Raw genomic sequence first — 20189 nt, 5'->3', positions numbered from 1 at the left:
TATGATTTGTGTTCTAGATCTAGATGTTTATGTAGTAATCAATCCCTTCTCTTCAAAGAATTGTTAAATTTCTATGTGGTATGGATTACGCTTTATATATCTTTCAACCTCCTGCAGTACCTAGAAATGCCTGGAATATATTAGGAATTTTTAAAAAACTGTGTTGAAAGAAGTTTTTTGCCTCCATGTGCCACCACAGGCAATAGCTATATCCCAGAACCTATAAACACTGATATAACACTTTTGGCCCCATCAGAATTTAAGTATTTGGAACCATCCAAAGTTCTGAAAAGTTAAATTCAGATGGTTTATTGAGAAAATATATACAGTCTATTATATGCTAGTTAATGAAACAGGAATGGAGCCAGCCAAAAATATAGTCCAAAGGTAGACTGTAGGATTGGGTGGTAATACCAAACTCAAGTAAGGAAACTTCATGGAGGAGGAGATGACCACAGGTTTCAAATATGAACAAGATTTTAAGATGAGTGATGATGGATAAGGGTCTTAGATTGAAGCAATCTATTACCTCCAGGATACTGTCAGGATGGATACTTGCTGCAAAAGTTAAAGAATAAATCACAAGTTGGAAAACTTGACAATGGAAAGGAAGAGAAGTGAAGCAGCAGTTATAAGGGATAATATAGCGGAAGATCTTTGTCCACTAAATAGGAAAAAGAACAGTTTATGTTTGCTGTCAGAGAGTGGCAGAAAAAAATCATGGAGAGAGAAGGAATATTTATCAGAGCAAGGGGCATTACAAATTCAAAAGGAATGGGAATCAAGGTTTTACAAGGTTTATCCATAAAGGAAATTTAATTCTGGAAGCACAAAACATATTGGAGGAGTAACAGGGTTTTAAAAAATATAGTTCTTTATATTACTTTGTAACAGATTAATAGTTCCTACCTTCACCACTCTCCATGCCTTCTACAAAAATCCCCCCACACTGGGGAAGAATCCAGTACCGACGTCTGTAACGATCCTGGCCAAACATCATCGAACGTAAAGAGTGAGAAGCGTCAAAGAGCTTCCTTCTGTACTGACTCTGTTGCTGTTAAAAAATGATGCATAAAATTAAGCTCTGAGTGTTAAGTGCTGTAAAAATTAATATGTAAGTGACTTTACACTCTTATGCCTTCAATAAAGGCAGATAAATAAAATCAGATAAATTTCACTAGTGAGTAAAGAGAGCAAAAAGAGTTAAATATTACATTCCTGACTTCAATTTCAGTAACACTTATAACAACAGAAATCACTTTGAGGGTAAGAGGAATATTTTTGTTGTCATGGATTAAAAAGATAAGTTTTATTTTATCAAGTGTCATCCAGTAAAGCATGTGTTACACTTGATAGTGAACAATGCAATGTGATCAAGTATTTCACTGAACTTTGGCCTAATTCTACTTATTACAATATATAACAAATAATATTCATATACATAATTGACCAGACCTGTATTTGCCTATTTTTATATTAATGCTATAAACCTAGGTAACATATGACTAAATTTGGCAATAAATTTGTAATATATATCCCCATGGATATAACATACAGGTATATCATAATATCGTCTCATTATATTTTTAAAACCTCATTTTTTTTTAACAGAAAGTTCATGTAAAACTTTACTGATGCTACTGAAATTCAATTTTTAATGAGAAATTCATAAATATGTATAGTGTATAAATCTAATGCAAATAAAATCTACAAACATACTAATATAAAATAAAACCATAAGATGCAGAAACTATTACTATAAAGTTCGACTGAATTTTAGAAGTAATTAATTCCAAGATATAAAACCATGTAATTGTTGGTATTTTGTATTTAAAAGAAGAGCTGAAGAATATAGGCCCTGGTTAAGTTTAGTACCATGCCTTAAGAGACAGGTTTTTAACCTTGGTGTTAATTTTTTAAGGTATAACTGTAAGAATGTTTCTAAATCTCAGTTTAATTAGTTACAAAAAGCTTGTTTTTATTTAGCAGCCAGAAAAACTAATTCCATACAAGGTGGATTTTTGAAGTGCTGCCAAAAAAAAAAATCTGAAAAATGCTTACTTTACTCAGTTTTTCAATCTGTTTTTCTAGCTCTTCCACACTTGCTGCTTGGTCACCTTCATCCTATACATAACAAAATATAGTATCATTTACATTTTTAAGATTTATTTAGTCAATCAGCAAATATTTAGTGAAAGCCTCCTATATGCAAAGTACAAGGACAGACTCAGTTCTTGTTCTAGATAAAGCATTAACCTGGTAGGGAGACACATAAAACATTACGCTAATAAATAAAAACTGCCAAACAGCAGAAAGCTCTATGAACCTCAAGAGAGGTAGAGATTAAGAGTCATGGAGCTCAGGGAAGGGTGAGATTACTTCTAGTGGGAACCTATACCGAGGAAGGCTATATGGAAGAAGTTGTGTTTTAGCTTTGTTAGGCACTGATTCATCAGAGAAAAGAGGACATGGAGAGTTTGACATGAAGAGATAAGGAGGAAGATGAGGCAAAGATGACTTTGGGGCTACACTGTCTAGAGCTGTAAACGCTTGGCAATGGACAATAATATGATCCTTTGAGGGAGACTAAATATCAGAACTATGCTTTACAAAGATTAGTATGGTAATAGATGTAAGATGGCCTGGATCAGGGAAAGGACTACAACTAGCAAATCTAGTTAGTAGATAGTTGCAGTGATTCAAGAGGAAAAGAGGATGTGGGTCTTACTAGGATAAAAGGAATAGAAAAGGAGAAAAGGAAATGGATGTAAGAGATATTATATAGTTAGAACTGTTAAATTCTGGCAACTCATGCCTGTGAGGCAGAAAGGGGTGAAGGAGATGAAGGAAGGAGTAAACTATGATATTAAGGTTTTAAAATCTGGGAAACTGCAAAAATACTGGTACTATTAACTGAAAGAGTCATTTTACAGCAAAAAAGAGTAAGTTGTACTCTGAACACATTGAACTTTTAGAAGAATAATCTCTTCTATAAATGGTACTGATTTCATAAGTATAAATTTTGCAATTATATAAAATTTTTCATTCTAAAAAATGAATATGGGAAAGCAACACCCAAAGTATATGTTTTAGAGGGAAAGCATGAATTAATATAAGGTATATGTACTTCAAGTGAAAGTGAAGTCGCTCAGTCGTGTCCAATTCTTTGCAACCCCATGGACTATAGCCTACCAGGCTCCTCTCTCCATGGGATTTTCCAGGCAAGACTACTGGAGTGGGTTGCCATTTGCTTCTCCAGGAGATCTTCCCGACCCATGGATTGAACCTGGGTCTCCTGCATTGTAGGCAGACACTTTACCGTCTGAGCCACCAGGAAGTCCTTATGTACCTCATTGGACCTCAGCTGCAGCGTGGGCTACATATATAGGCAAATCATTTAACTCTCCCAAAACTTTTTCCTAATCTGTAAATTGGTGATGACATTATCTGTAACATGGGACTTTTGTGAGGACTAAGAACAGTTCTGGGGCTTCCCAGGTGGCTCAGTGGTAAAGAATCTGCCTGCCAAGCAGGAGACGCAGGTTTGATCCCTGGGTTGGGAAGATCACCTGGAGAAGGAAACTGGCAACTCACTCCAGTATTCTTGCCAGGAAAAAAATCTCATGGACAGAGGAGCCTGGCAGGTTACAGCCCAAGGGGTCATGAAAGAGCTGGACATGACTTAGTGACTAAACAACAGCAACAAAGAACAGATCTGAAAGCAACTAGAAAATTTTCCGGTACATAACATATAAATAAGGTTATTTTCTTTCTTTCTGAAAGATGTCCTTTAATGAGAAACTGCAGGTACGTCTCAGGTTTAAAAAATATAAGCACTTGTTTTTGGTGTTTACTTTTAATAAGGCTTTTTTAAAAGTCATAATGCCACCAACCATTCTCACAAACAGATATTTCTAAACCAGTATAGTTATTTCCCCAATAAAAGGAAGGGAAAGGAAAACTTCAATAGTTTTACCATTAGCTATCTATGCTTTACCCAAATTTATGAGACCCGATTTCCAAAGGCATTTAGGCATATTATTTATGGTAATAATAACATCATTTCTATTTATAAGAGAATAGGCCTAATGATCCTTAAATCTTGACTCTTTAATTAAATAGATACTTAATAGCTCTATGACTATGTAGTGATCTTTTGACCAGCAGGATAAATGTTTGACAATTTGCTTATATAGAAAACAATTCAATCAACAAATATTTGAAATAAGATGTCAAAGTAACTATGTATTAGATTAACTAACTACCATTTCTAAGACTTTTCTTACCAAAAAAAGAAGTAAAATATCTACTAAAGTTTTATTTAAAGGAGTTTTGGTTAATAGTCCTCATACTTTTAAGAGATATGAAGAATCTGAAAAGCCAGAGAGAAAGGCAATAACAAAAAAATTAAGAATACAGAATCTATGCCTGCCATGCTTCCCCAATCAAAAGAGAAGGCTGTTATATGTCCCTATATGTCAAAGTTTAATTGTCCACATAACCTCCTACACAACACCTTGTGAGGTTAAAGTTCACAAAGATCTCAACACAAACCTAAGGATTAGGGAGAGTTGATATATTGAAGGAATAAAGAGTGAAGAAGGAGGGAATCACCCTTAAGACAAAGGGCTGTGACTTAAAGAGCAGTATCTTCTAATTCAGTGGTCCCCAACCTTTTTGGCACCAGGGACCGGCTACGTGGAAGACGATTTTCCACAGACTTGGTGGATGATTTTGGGATGATTCAAGCTTATTACATTTATTGTGTACTTTATTTCTATTATTATTAAATCAGCTCCACCTCAGATCATCAAGCATTAGATCCCAGACCCCTGTTCTAATTGAAAGGAATCACATGGGTCTCATTGGAAAGGCTCCTGCAATTAGTCCTTTATATGGTATAACAACTGACACCACCTATACTTAATCAAGAAGCCAAACCTATTTTTGGAGGAAAATCAATCAATCAGGTTCTTTAAAAAGTTAACCTTTAATTTTATTAGGAAATTGGTAAGTGGCTACAAATTCTTCATTATAAAGAAAAACTCTCAAATCATGTAAAAGAAATGTTTCTCTGGTCTCTTAGATCCTAAAATATTCCTTACTTTCAAACACTTTTAAGCTGTTTTCTCACATTAATGACAAGATACACATTTGCCAGGATTTTGATCAATCTAATTAACTCTATAATTCAAAGTTCATAAAAATAAAATACTACTTTAAAATAACACATCCAGTCTTAAAATGTGAATAATGATTTTTAAATCATTAATACTGATTTTTAATAGTTCTTTTATCTCCCTTAAAGAAAACAATTTAGAGTTTGTTAATTCTCCATGTGAAAAATGCCAAGTGAAACACAATTTCTGTAAATAAATTCTAGTTTAATGGGGTGACTATCCACTAGAATACACTGATATCCGAACACAAAGTTGTCACATTTATGAGAGCTAATACTTAAAAAAAATTATAAAATTAAGTGCTGAAAAGGTATGCTAGTTCTGTTTTTTAAAAAGGTGGTTAATATTGATCAAAAAAGTTTAATTTCTGCTAAACAGCTCCACTTGCCAAAGGAAGCAGACTGGTTATAAATAGTATCTTTGGGTAATTACAGTTCTGAAACCCAAATTATATACCCTTTTGTCACAGCATGAGAGTATTTGATCAAGTGATTTCAGAAGTACAACATTATGAAGTAATTCCTGCAAGGAATCTCACAGTAGTCTCCGTTTCAGCCTGCTACTCTTAAAATAAGTAAGGCTCACTCTAGCAAATCATTCTGGTTTAAAATATGTAATTTATGAAAACATTTTGCATTTATGCTATTTTTTACTTAAAAGAATTGTATAGCACATGATTTTATAAATTACACTGTTATCCAGATTAAGTAAAAATTTGATTTAGTAACATCATTGGTCTTATTCAGATATTATTTTCACATAATATATCAATAATCCATCTTTCTAAGCTTTATTTCTCCAGCAATATGGGATTGATAAAAGAACGGAAAAGTTTTTCCTAGACTTCCTTCACTAAATAATCCTGGCATCGAAGGCAGAAGGGCTGGCTGTATATTGTTTTTTTGAATGCCATTTCTTCAACCCTATCAATATTTCTAGCATTCTTTTCTTGTAAAAGGTAAACATCAACCTTTATCTCCTTTTTATACATGTCCATTTCTGTGGCTTATGGTCGCTTTCCTTAAAAACACTCCTCCATTACCTTGCCTTCTTCCCTTTAGCCTACTCTTCAAAGCTAGGCCCCCCGCCCCCATCTTTACCTTAACTGAATCTCTCCAATATCTCTAGGGACCTTACACTATTAATTATTCTCTTTTATCTCTTTAATCTCCCACACTTATCTCTCATTTTACTGACTCTCCCGTCAACCAAAAATAGTCTCAAATCTTCTGCATCTGAAAAATCCCTGGTCTTTGTCCTCCTCTAGGAACTACCCTTTCTTTTGAGGTATAATGCTTGAGACAATCATGTTCACTTTCTCACTTTTCATTGTTTTCAAACAATTCTAGCCTTGCTTTGGCTCTCACCTCTCTAAAGAAATGGTGCTGGCATTGGTTACCAAACACCTCTGTGATGGCGAATACAACAAGCACATTCAGTCCTCCTCACATTACACGCCTGTTCCTTTAACATTTCTTTTGTAAATAATTGGATTTATTTATTTATTTTTGGCTGTCCTGGGTCTTTGCTGCTGCGTGGGCTCTTCTATAGTTGTGATGAGCGGGGCTTACTGTCTAGTTGTAGGGTGTGGACTTCTCATTGCAGTGGCTTCCCTTGTTGCAGAGCATGAGCTCAAGAGCATATGGGCTCAGGAGCTGTGGCTCGTGGGCTCTAGAGCACAGGCTCAGTAGTTGTGTTGCACAGGCTTAGTTGCTCTGCAGCATGTGGAATCTTCCCAGATCAGGGATTGAACCCATGTCTCCGGCACTGGCACACAGATTCTTTACCACTGAGCCATCAGGGAAGCCCTCCCTTAACACTGTTTATAACTCCCTCTTTTAAAAAATGTTTAATTTTCTTGATTCTTATTATTATTACATGGGTGGAAAAGAGTTAACATTGTAGGTTTTTGAAAGGTTGGCTTACAAAGCTGACCCTTGGCTAGCATCTGGGAAGCTGAATTTTGGAGGGTTCCCCAACCCAGAGTGACAAGAATAGCTTGCTGGACCTACACTGCGCTAACAATGTGGTTTATACCAAACACCTACTTTTTTTGGAGTGGGGGGAGGCTGGAGTTTTGGCACCTTCTATGCAGAGGGTACCTATGTGGTCATCCCTGTATAAAACTCTGGGCACAGTCTCTATTGAACTTTCTTAGAACACAACGTTTCAGCTGCGGCACAATTTAAATGTCACAACACACTGCTAGGAGAATTAAGCCCATCCTTTGTGACTGTACTAGGAAAAGACTCTTGAAAGCTGGGACTGATTTCCTCTGGATATTGACCCATATGCCATTTCTCTTTAATGGTTTTGCTTTGTTTTTCCTTTTGCTGCAATAACTTGTAGCCATAGCATGACCAGAAGCTGAGTTCTGTGAGTCATCCTAGTGAGTCACTGGCTTTGGAGGCGGTCTTGGTCTTGGCAATCCCTGACCCACTACAGAAATTTTCTACCTTTGTTTATTCTTCAGCAAGAAGTCCTGAAGGCTCTTCTTAAACACTGACATTCCCTGAGGTTCCAATCTCAGTTTACTACTCTCACTAATAAACCAATTCTCCTGTGCAAACTAACCCAACCCATTATTTAAACTATTGTCTATGTACTAATAACCTCCAGATCTACATTTTCAAGACCGAACTCTTCTCCAGGCTTTGGGTTTTTAAATCCAACTGACTGCTAAACTGCTCAGGCACCTCAAATTCAACATGTTCAAAATAAAACCTAGTATCATTTCCTAACTTCAGATATTTGTTCTATATTCCCCTACTCGGCTGTCATCTATTTACTCTGCTGCTTCTCGATTCTTCTTTTTTTTTTTAATGGCGATGCAATCTTTTCTTTTGTTTTTCTTAAAGCTTTATTTATTTATTTATTTTTGGCTGCACTGGGTCTTCATTGCTTTGTGTGGGCTTCCTCTAGTTGAGGGGAGCGGGGGTTACTTTTCATTGCGGTGCACAGGCTTCTCATTGTAGTGGTTTCTCTTGCTGCACAGCACAAGATCTAGGCACACGGGCTTCAGTAATTGCAGCATGTGGGCTCAGTAGTTGTGGCACATAGGCTTAGCTACTCTGCAACATGTGGAATCTTCCTGGACCTGTGATGGGACACATGTCCCCTGCATTTGCACATGGATTCTCATCCATCGTGCCACCAGGGATGATGTCCCTCCTGAATTCTTTAGATCAGGTAGTGGCAACAAAAGCAGGTAGTCCCTTACCAGAAAACTGGAATCAATCCTATCTCTCCCTCCATCAACTTACACAATCCATCTTCAAAGACTATTCAGTTTTCCTCAATATTTATTGAGTCTTTTCCTTCCATTGGTCTATTTTCAGACCTATCACAATTCACCTAAACCAGAGCAGTCTCTCCTGACTCATCTTCCCACTTCTGATCTTGCGCTAGCCAAATCTATTTTCCACAGAGTTGACATAGTGAGCCACTGAAAAATCAAGTCTGACCAGGTCTTTCCATCACTTATAACCCTTCAATGGCTTCCTATCACCATAAAACTATAAAATCCTAGTTCACAGTTGTTGTCCACGAGGCTATCTAGTATTACTGGAGCACTTATAGGGCCTGTAAAGCACATCATGGTTTCAAGGCTTCTGAGTCCTTACTCATGCTATTCTCTCTGCTTGGAAGATTTTTCCATGGATTCCTGGATTCTCTAATAGGTTAACATTCAGCCCAGCTTGTAGCCTCAGCTAATGAGTTCAGAAAGCCTTTGTGATCATTTATTCCTCAGAAAGATTCAATGTCCGTCTTTTGTACCCGCCTGCTGCTGCTGCTAAGTCACTTCAGTCGTGTCCGACTCTGTGCAACCCCATAGACGGCAGCCCACCAAGGCTCCCCCGTTCCCTGGGATTCTCCAGGCAAGAACACTGGAGTGGGTTGCCATTTCCTTCTCCAATGCATGAAAGTGGAAAGTGAAAGGCAAGTTGCTCAGTCACGTCTGACTCTTAGTGACCCCATGGACTGCAGCCCACCAGGCTCCTCCATCCATGGGATTTTCCAGGCAAGAGTACTGGAGTGGGGTGCCATCACCTTCTCCTGCCTAATACATTGTAAATACTGCTAGCAAAGCAGTTAACATTTAACACATTATTTTTTCTTATTCTAAGTCTTTCTCTGAAACTGTAAATTGAAAGGAAAGTTTCAGTGCTTTGTTCATCTTTGATTATGGTCTACACGGAGAAAAGAATCTTAAAAAAGAAAAATAAGTAGAGTTGATGCAGAAAACAAATGTATGGTTACTAGGGGATAAGGGGAAGAAGTAAAGATAAAGTGGGAGACTGGGACTGACATATACACACTACAATGTGTAAAACAGATGACTAATAAGAACCTGCTGAATAGCATAGGGAACTCTACTCAATACTCTATAATGGCCTATATAGAAAAAGAATCTTAAAGATGTGTGAATATATGTATATGTATAACTGATTCATTTTGCTATACACCTGAAACTAACACAACATTGTAAATCAACTGTATTGCAATAAAAGTAAAAGTTAAAAAAAGTGCCTAGAGCCATGTACTCAATAAACTAGGTAGGATCTGAGAAATGTATCAGTTTCACTATACCTGACAACACTTTGAAGGCATTAAGTACTGTACAAAATAAACATAAGATATCACGTTAATAGAATTTTAAAAATACCTAAAATTAAGAATATGAATAGTTCTTTGGAGAACTCTCAAGTTATTATACAAACAGAAAAATTTAACTTCTTTTATTCAACATAAGTACCTTCTATGCGCAGAGGTTCTATTCAATATTTACCTAAGCATCACAAAAAACCTTGAGGTGAATATTATATTTAATTTTCAGATGAATAAACTGGGTTGAGTGTCACAATGGAATTTAAACCCAAATCCATTTGACTTCAAATTCTGTATTATTTTCAATATTTCATACAGTATTAGTCAAGTCTAAATTTTATTACCTCATCGTCACAGATCTCAGTCTTCTTTCCTTTTTTGTCTTCTTTATCTTCTTCATCTTCATCATCTTCATCAGCTTGGTCATCACTATCATCGTCATCATCATCATCATAGTCACTGTCTCCTCCCTTCCTTCTCCTTTTTCGTCCTGGAGTGGGTGTGCCCAGTGGATGCTGTTCTTCTCCAAGATCAATGCCACCTGAAGTGTCTCTTTTGCCTGTTTTCTTAGCGTGAATGATTCTGAGCCTTTAAATATGAAAAAAAAAAATGATACAGAAGAAAAGGCTTCCCTCTGTACTTTTTAAATATCATACTATGAGTTTTAAGCATGTGGTTATTTCTCTCAAAGTAACCAATATATCAATGACAATAAAAATTAGAAGAAATATGTTCACAGAAATTATAAAATATGTTAACTTTTAAGAATTATACTGTCTATCTGTTTGGAATTAGAATACACTTTTTTAAAAACACAGAAAACTGAGATTAACTCAGGAACAGCCAAGTGATAGTTCTTGATCCTATACTATCTGAGTAAATTTCAATTCAAGTCACTGCAAAGAAACTATCCTCTTAACATGGAAGTTGAATAATTTCAGCATTATATTTCCTAGCAGGAAGCTAATTGAGTTTTAATGCTGAATATATTTGGATATGTTAGACTCTCTGTAAAAGCAAACTGTAATTAGAAAGCAATTAAGGAAAAATGTGGTAGAATCCAAACAGATTCTATTTATGACAAAAGTAACCTGATAGAAACAACAGTCTTTGAATATATGATTGCTTGACTTCTTTGAAAGAAAGATAAATTGACTTTCTTTTAACTTTGAAGCATGTGAGTTCAATGAATCTCATTATAGCTTTTGTCCACTAAAAACTCTGCCTCTGAGTTTTATTAATTTTATATCTCAGCTTAATTAAACTTTGCCTTTTCTAATTTTTAGACAAAATAAAGTTTAAATTCCATATTTTCACTTAGTATGCTTTATTCAGAAATTTGTGAAGAAGGAAAACAGTATACTAGTTTTAATAAAATAGGACTTACTTGCGGAGTTTACCTTCTACCACCCATTTATCTCTCCTTAAGTTTGACATATAATCAATGTTCTTGTCGATTTCACTGCCAATGCAAAAGTTTATTAGAAGACATAAATTAATACATAATGTAGTACATTAATTTGGTAAATAAAATGATGCAGATTTTTGGTAAGTACAAATGATGATTGCCAATGAATAGCAAAAACAAATGAAAAATTATACTAATACATAGCTAAGAGATGTACAGAAAACTTAAAATGTCCAGCAATGGTAGAAACACATGGCTCTGAAATATCTGGATTGATTCTTTCCCTAGAAAGGTAAAGGAATAAAAGTAACATAATTAAAATCTGTAAAATAATGAATAGCAAGAACAAGATGAATGAGGAATTTGTTCACCAAATCTTCCAATATTATAGTGGAGAACTTACTTTGACTCTTAAATGAGATTAAGTACTTTTTAAAAAAGTGCAAACTAACATGCAATAAATAAATAATATTAAGATTGTGTCAGCACATGATAAAAAGTAGATGGATAATTCTACAAATGGCTTCTAGCAAAAAATGAGGTAGTCATCTGCTACCAAAGATAAAAGAAAAATTCTGAGTTCTTACAAGAGTACTGGATTCTAGAGTCACAGCAACAAAAAACTGTTCACATTTCAGTATACAAATAAATAACAAAATTACCAAATAAACAAGAAGTGTTACAAGGACTATACACAGTATGATTCAAAATTTCTTTTTAACAGCCTGAAAAGAAATACATTAAAATACCATTTGTCATCTCTGAATGGTGAGGTTAGTGTAATTTTAATTTTTTTCTTTGTCATAGTCTGTTACTTTCAAATTTTCTATAAGCAATTTGTATTACTTTGTGACTAGACAAATTTAAAACAGAAAATAATCACCAGAAAAGTCCAGACATGTGCTTACCTCACCACACTCTTGCTGCATGCCAGTTCATTGATCAGGAAAGCCAGAACTGAGGCTTTCTGTGCTGGAGTGTGAGCCTGAAAAGCTTTAGTCTTTAGGCTTTCAGTAAGTTCAGTCTGTCCACAGTGTGCTTCCATAAAAATCTGCAAAACCTCGGAAACATTGTCTCGATTCACACCAACATTCAGCAAATGTTCTCCAAGAGCTGTTTTGGCCTATAAAAGTTTGGCATTTTTATCAGTATAAGGACTGATACTGACTCATAAAATATAAACAGTAAGACTTTTAAATATTGGTATTATATGATTTAGATATTACTGACAAGGGCTTTATTCACATTTTTGATGAAATGGAGATAAAAACAGTCAACGGATGATCGGACAAGCTTTCAAGTACTTGTAATTTTTCCATTCCTTCTTCAAACTTGGCTAAAAGTTAGGTGTGGAGAAGAGTATGTAAATTTGTGGTTAAAAATTCATACCTTCTTTGACCACAGAAACTATCTGAAGGTTTTACAGGCTATATCCATCAGTAGTGGTGGGGGAGGGGTTGAAAAGTACTATTATTATTGTGTTTTCTGGTTCTACAGTGTCATGGATTTTATTTCCTGGTATGCTGAATGAATAGGGAAATGGAGGAAAAAGTAACAGGTGTATCTGGAAACTTCTCTCTCTACAATATTATCTAGAGTAAAACTGACTGAAATGTGTATCTTAATTGGAATTAAGATAAATTTGAACTTATTGAGTATCCACGTAGCAATATAGAGTCTTAACATGCTGTTCTACAGGGGTCTTGATTAGTCTCAGTTATTCACAGTTTCAAAGAGAACACAGTATACTTTCAGAGGACACACGTAAGTTCTAACTTCTTTACAAATTTTGAATTTTCTGTTTTGCTAAATATTACTTGGGAATTTCTTAAGTAAATTTGGCTTTTGCCAAAAGCTAAAGGAAAATAAAAGTAATTTGAGAATGATTTACATTCCTTAGGCTTTATGAACCAGGTTTTTCTAAGTTTGTACCAACTGTAACTGAAGCAAATCTACCTTTAACTTCGTGAGAAGCTACGTAGAAAAAATTGAGTAAGTCTATACAATCTTCTGCTAACATGCTAAAGCCAGCTATTAATGCACTGATAGTACAAATTAAAAAGATGTATTTTGTTTTTTTTTACCTTGTATCCTGTAATTAGACCTGGATCACATACAGCAGCTGAGAGGAGCCTCACAAGCAAGTCTTGTACTTCACCCATGCTGTCCCCTATATTTAGCAATCCCTCTTGAAGAACACTCAGGTTTGGAACATCAATATTCACATCAAAGCCCAAAACTTTACCAAAGTTTCGTAAGAACTGCACCACCATGAGACAGTCTGAAAATGTACTTCCAGAGAGAACAAGTCCTGGAATACGAGGCAACTCTGGCAAAGGCTGAAAATAAAAGAAAAGAAAGAAAAAATAATTTTAAAAGCCATGATTTTATACCTTCTGAAGTAAGGTAAGTTGTTATTTTTTTTTTAATTTTATTTTTAAACTTTACATAATTGTATTAGTTTTGCCAAAATGAATCTGCCACAGGTTATTTTTATCTTGCCTTATACCAGTGGTTTTTCCCTCTAGATTGTAAATTCCATGAGGGCATTTCTATAACTCCCCGGTGAAAGCAAAAGTCACTTAGTCGTGTCCGACTCTTTGCGACATTGTGGACTATACAGTTCACGGAATTCTCCAGGTCAGAATGCTGGAGTGGGTAGCCTTTCCCTTCTCCAGGGCATCTTCCCAACTCAGGGACTGAATCCAGGTCTCCTGCACTGCAGGTAGATTCTTTATGTAATCATAAAATCCTGAACACAAGTAACCATTAATAAATTTTGGTTGAAATCAACATGACCTTAGATCTCTACAAAAGAGAACACTAATTTTAACTTACATATTGACAAAACACAGGTTACATAACTGGAAGAAAAATTAAATAACATAAGAAATAAGTATCTCATGATTACTTTACCATGGAACAACTTAGTAGGGCACACGCAACACTTTCTTCTAATGATGTAGACTGATTTACAATTCATACTTTTGGGGAGCTCAGAAACTAACCGTGTACACATCTGTGGCTTGTATGGTTGGAGAGAGAGATACCATCTTTGGCTAATGAATGTAGATAAATTACTAGGTCCACATGACAAGAACCTACGACCCTGTCAAGAAGCCAGTTAGAGTGCAACTGTCAGTTTTGAGGTTTCCTGTATATAGTGAAACACTGATTCACTATCAAAATGAAAGAACTGTTTCTTCTGCTATTTCTCAAATATGCTCACATATTAACATTGTAATGACTATATTTTCAGCTTTCATGGACATTTTAAAAATTAAATAAGTAAGTAATCTAAAAACATTTTCATCCATGAATATGATTCAATAAATATACTTTCAGTTATGATTGGGAAAAATGTGGCTTATAAACATTTCTATTTATCTGAATTGGACCCTGAACACAAAAATGTGTCCTCTACTCTGCATTTGGTGTAATAACGAACTAAAGACTTCTTCCACTAATAGTGTGTAGAAACACAAACTATGGATACTGCTGACATAATACAAATCTTTTGTTACATATGAAAACCATTTAATTCTGTCTTCTTTTTTCCTGAATCATATCAGACATACATAGTTCCACATGATTCTAAAAATTTATAAAGCAAAACCAACAAAAGTAAGTCTTAAAGTGCAAAGTGAATTGAAAGTGCAAGTCACTCAGTCATGTCCGACTCTTTGAGACCCCATGAACTATACAGTCCATCGAATTCTCCAGGCCAGGATACTGGAGTGGGTAGCCTTTCCCTTCTCCAGGGGATCTTCACAACCCAGGGATCGAACCCAGGTGTCCCACAATGCAGGCGGATTCTTTACCAGCTGCGCCACAAGGGAAGCTCAAGAATACTGGAATGGGTAGCCTATCCTTTCTCCAGCAGATCTTCCCGACCCAGGAATCAAACTGGGTGTCCTGCATTGCAGGCAGATTCTTTGCCAACTGAGCTATCAGGGAAGCCTAAGTCTTAAAATGGACTTACAAATATTTTATATGTGTGCATATGGACTTAAATGAAAATAAAAGGTTATTTACGATAATTTAGGATTTAAAAAGATCATTAAGGATTAGCAAGAAAATAGTTTCTTAGGATTCAAGAAAATTGCTCAGTATGAGTTTATTAAAACATGTTAACTAACCACTATACCTATTCTGTGCTTAGGAAATTTTAAACATCCAGTTGACTAAAACTAGATTATATACAGGCTTCCCTGGTGACTCAGACTGTAAAGAATCTGCCTGCAATGCAGGAGATCCAGATTCAATCCCTGGGTCAGGAAGATCCCCTTAAGAAGGGCATGGCAACCCACTCTGGTATTCTTGCCTGGAGAATCCCATGGACAGAGGAGCCTGGCAGGCTGTAGTTTCTAGGGTTGCAAAGAGTCTGAAGTGATTTACCAACATGTGCATACTTTTATCTTTATTTAAAAGCATTTATGCTAGGTAACTAAATAGAATATTAATAAATTTAATTTTCCACTTGGGTACTAGAAGTTTGGGCTTCCCTGTTGCCTCAGCAGTAAATAATCTGCCTGCCAATGCAGAAAACATGGGTTTGATACCTGGATCAGAAAGATCCTCTGCAGAAGGAAATGGTAACCTATTCCAGTATTCTTGCCTAGGAAATACCATGGACAGAGGAACCTGGCTGGCTACAAACAGCAACACTAGAAGTTTGCTTTAAGCACTTTATAAAAGAGCTTGCAAAAATAAGAGATAATCATTATCTGTATGTTATATGGCATATGAGTAAATATAGATGCTACTGACCAAGTATAACTATTGTATCATTGAGACACTATTATAGACATGATATGCACTGACACAATTTTCCAGGAATACTATCTTAACTATAGCCAAACATAATTGACTTCTACTCATTAATATGTGAAATCATACCAGCTGTTACTATGCTTCTGCTCTTTCCAAGTTGCTACTTTTATGTATTTTAGCAATATTACAAATCTGTGAAGAATGATGGAAGAGAAAATACACCTGAGGTACTCTGACAGGACACACTTCTTGGCTTTCAGGGTCATAAAGAGTATGGGCTCTGGAGTTTAACAAAATGAAGCCTGAATCCAAGTTGCTACTTATAAGTTGTATAATCTCAGGCAAATTCCTTAACCTTTCTGTGTTTCAAGTTTTTGCATCTGTAAATGGGCAAAAATATCAGTTCCACAGGATTGCTGCTAATGCTGCTGCTAAGTCACTTCAGTCATGTCCGACTCTTAGCGATCCCATGGACTGCAGCCCACCAGGCTCCTCCGTCTATGGGATTTTCCAGGCAAGAGTACTGGAGTGGGGTGCCATTGCCTTCTCCACCACAAGACTGTGGTGAGGGCCAAATCAGAAAATTCATTTCAAGCATTTAGCACTGTGCCTGGCACGAACTAAACGTACTCAATAGTTAGCTACCACCACTAAAGCACTGAAAGAGGTTTTATTGCAAATCCTAATTTGTTTAAATATCTATGGAAGCCTGAGGGAAGGAGTTAGATCTTTCTGTTCCTAAATGCCTCAAAAAGACCAAATGAAACACAGAAATCCTATTTCTATAATTCATTTTTATAGATTTCTGCAGTATATTACTTACATTAAAAAGGTTTGTGGTGCTCCATTTATATATTAAGAACTGCCATTATCAGCACAGAGCTCTAGAGAGGTTTACTTGTAGCCATCCAGGAGAGACAGATGATCTAGACTTGGAAATTCACTGCTCTAGCACCCCACTCCAGTACTCTTGCCTGGAAAATCCCATGGGCAGAGGAGCCTGGTAGGCTGTAGTCCATGGGGTCACTAAGAGTCAGACATGACTGAGCGACTTCACTTTCACTTTTCACTTTCAGGCACTGGAGAAGGAAATGGCAACCCCCTCCAGTGTTCTTGCCTGGAGAATCCCAGGGATGGGGGAGCCTGGTGGGCTGCCGTCTGTGGGGTTGCACAGAGTCGGACATGACTGAAGCAACTTAGCAGCAGCAGCTAAAAATACAATGCTTTCACAATGGCAACTCTGGCAAAGCAATCAGATGAGAACACAAAAAAATTCAAATTTATTAATGAAATGGTTTACATGATAAATTACCTTTTGGTCTGCTAAGCACATGTCTTCATTAGGCTTCTTTAGTTCCTTTGCCATTTCTAATTCTAATCTTCGTTGCTCTAGTTTACGTTCTTTATTTAATCTTTTCTCATCACGTTTTTCTTGCTTCAATCGTTCTCTTTCCTTAAAAAGAAAACCATGTCCACATATTCTCTTTAATCACTGTGTATGTTTAAAAAACTTCCAGTTAAAATTTAAAAGGTAATCAAAGTGTTATTTCCATGAACAAAATTTCTCTTGGAATGATTAGGAATAGACTTGAAATTACAAAGAAATATTGACATTTTGCTTTTCCATATTTTCACCCTTTGAGTTTGAAAATAACCTTATGACTGTATGTGTGTGTGTATATATATATATATATACACACACACATACTAATACAAAATATCAGTATTAGTTTCAATCCTGATTATTTCATTATTCAAAATTTATTCAATCTTTTTCCAGATTATGAGAATAAAATATTAATACAAGCAGGTATATAAAATGAACATGGGCAAGTAAATATTTATTTTAAAAAGTTAACTAGGATTAGCGAAAATTTTTGTGTAGCTCCAGGAAATAAGATTTACAGCATGAAAATAAAACACGTTTGAATTTGCATAAAAAATAATTCAAAAGTGAATTAGCTAGTCCGAACATGTGCATCTATGATGAAATAAAAATATTATTAACCACTCTAAACAACACTTAAAAGAATATCAAATAGGTTCTGAATGCAATTCCAAAAGCATTAAAAATATTTTGGATAATGGCAACAATATGGAAATAATCTTGTTTCCCTTCTTGTAGAGGATGACATTTCTTTCAAAGAAGTGATTTTCCGTAATACTGGTGTCATTATTTTATTGTCATATCTCAAATACAATTCTCTTTTTAAATTGAAGTATAACTGACTTACAATACTATGTTAGTTTTAGGTGTACAATACAGTGACCTAATATTTTTACACATTATGAAATAATCACCATAAACAAATCTGATTACTGTGTCTCCAAAGTTATTACAATATTATTGACTGCTACTTATGCTGTACATTATATCCCCATGACTTATTTTATAACTGGACTTATTTCAACCATTTCCCACAACCACCCCTCCCCTCTTTGAAACGCTAGCCTGTTTTCTGTATCTATGAGTTTGTTTCTGTTTTATGTTTGCTTGTTTTTCTTTTTAGGTTCTATATACAAGTGAAATCATATGGCGTTTGTCTTTGCAGACTTATTTCACTTAACACAATACACTCTAGGTCCACCCACACTGTAACAAACGGTAATACTTCATTCCTTTTATGGCCGAATAATATTCCATTCACATATATACCACATATTTTTCTTTTTTAAATTTTATTTTATTTTTAAACTTTACATAACTGTATTAGTTTTGCCAAATATCAAAATGAATCCGCCACAGGTATACATGTGTTCCCCATCCTGAACCCTCCTCCCTCCTCCCTCCCCATTCCATCCCTCTGGGTCGTCCCAGTGCACCAGCCCCAAGCATCCAGTATCGTGCATCGAACCTGGACTGGCAACTCATTTCATACATGATATTTTACATGTTTCAATGCCATTCTCCCAAATCTTCCCACCCTCTCCCTCTCCCACAGAGTCCATAAGACTGTTCTATACATCAGTGTCTCTTTTGCTGTCTCGTACACAGGGTTATTTTTCATCCATTCATTTACTGATGAACACTTGTGCTGCTGCCATGTTTTGGCTATCATAAATAATTCTGCAGTGAACACAGGGTGCATGTATCTTTCTGAATTCGTGTTTTCATTTTCTTTGGATAAATACCCAGAAGTGGAGTTGCTGAATCATATGGTAGTTTTATTTTTAATTTTTCGAGAGACCTGCATATTGTTATCTACAGTGGCTGCATGAGTTTATATTCTCACCAAAAGTCAACAAGGATTTCCTTTTCTCCACATCCTTGCCAAGAGCCATTACTTATCTTTTTGATAAATTGCATTTTGACAGGTGTAAGGCTGTATCTGATTGTCCTCGGCCCAATCAATATTCTTACTTATTAGAGAATAATAATAATGACAATTCTAACTTGTTATACATCTTTCAGTTTTATTTTTACCAAAATAAAGTCTACTTACTTTTGAATCTGGACTCTCTTCTTTTCCAAACTTATCTTCCACTTTTATATTCTATGTAAATTTAGTCAAACTACTTGCTATTCCTGATAAACATATATTGTTTCCTCACCTCCTTATATTTGTGACTCCAACCAGAGAGGTCATTGATCTCATCTTGCATGTCAAATTCTAATTCAAAAACACCACCTTCTTCCTATAACCAATTTCTAATACGTAATTATGGCTCTTACCCATAATTTTAACCTAGCATTATTGCTTCCTGTAGTATGTTAGCATTTTTGCCCATAACTTAACCATCTCCATTTTCAATTACCACTGGTAAGACAGCACCCTGCCTGCTGTAGCAGGGCATGCCAAGGGGGAAACAGAGGAGTGGAGAAGTATACTCCCAGCCAAGAGCTGAGAGAACATGACTGGACGGTGGGTTGCATGGTAAATAGTTGCTAGGAACTGTGACACATGGAGATCAGATCATGAGGACTTTTTTATAAGATATGCTCAGATTACTGCTCTTTTTTATACTACTTCTAAATTTCTGGATTACTGATTCATGCAGACATTTGGGAAGGAAATGATAAAAAAGCTTTAAAATATACACAATTAATGTGTAACACAGAGAAGGTGATGGCACCCCACTCCTCTTGCCTAGAAAATCCCATGGACGGAGGAGCCTGGTAGGCTGCAGTCCATGGGGTTGTGAAGAGTCAGACACGGCCGAGTGACTTCACTTTCACTGTTCACTTTCATGCATTGGAGATGGAAATGGCAACCCACTCC

General features: G+C 35.8%; 1 protein-coding gene across 6 annotated transcripts in view; it reads right to left on the bottom strand.

Annotated features, from left to right (window-relative positions):
* BAZ2B (bromodomain adjacent to zinc finger domain 2B) overlaps positions 1–20189 on the bottom strand; it is a 420528-nt gene that overhangs the window by 36745 nt on the left and 363594 nt on the right. For all 6 annotated transcript variants that reach the window (XM_055572451.1, XM_055572453.1, XM_055572452.1 and 3 more), the window contains 7 exons: positions 17282–17422; positions 13281–13535; positions 12105–12319; positions 11176–11250; positions 10133–10376; positions 2062–2124; positions 910–1054 (listed from right to left, as the gene is read on the bottom strand). In XM_055572451.1, the coding sequence (XP_055428426.1) occupies positions 910–1054; positions 2062–2124; positions 10133–10376; positions 11176–11250; positions 12105–12319; positions 13281–13535; positions 17282–17422 (1138 nt within the window). The remainder of the gene's footprint in view (positions 1–909; positions 1055–2061; positions 2125–10132; positions 10377–11175; positions 11251–12104; positions 12320–13280; positions 13536–17281; positions 17423–20189) is intronic.

Source organism: Bubalus kerabau, chromosome 3 (assembly GCF_029407905.1).
Source record: "Bubalus kerabau isolate K-KA32 ecotype Philippines breed swamp buffalo chromosome 3, PCC_UOA_SB_1v2, whole genome shotgun sequence".
Taxonomy (NCBI): domain Eukaryota; kingdom Metazoa; phylum Chordata; class Mammalia; order Artiodactyla; family Bovidae; genus Bubalus; species Bubalus kerabau.
Note: the sequence above shows the minus strand (reverse complement) of the source record. Positions and strands in the feature narration are given on the sequence as shown.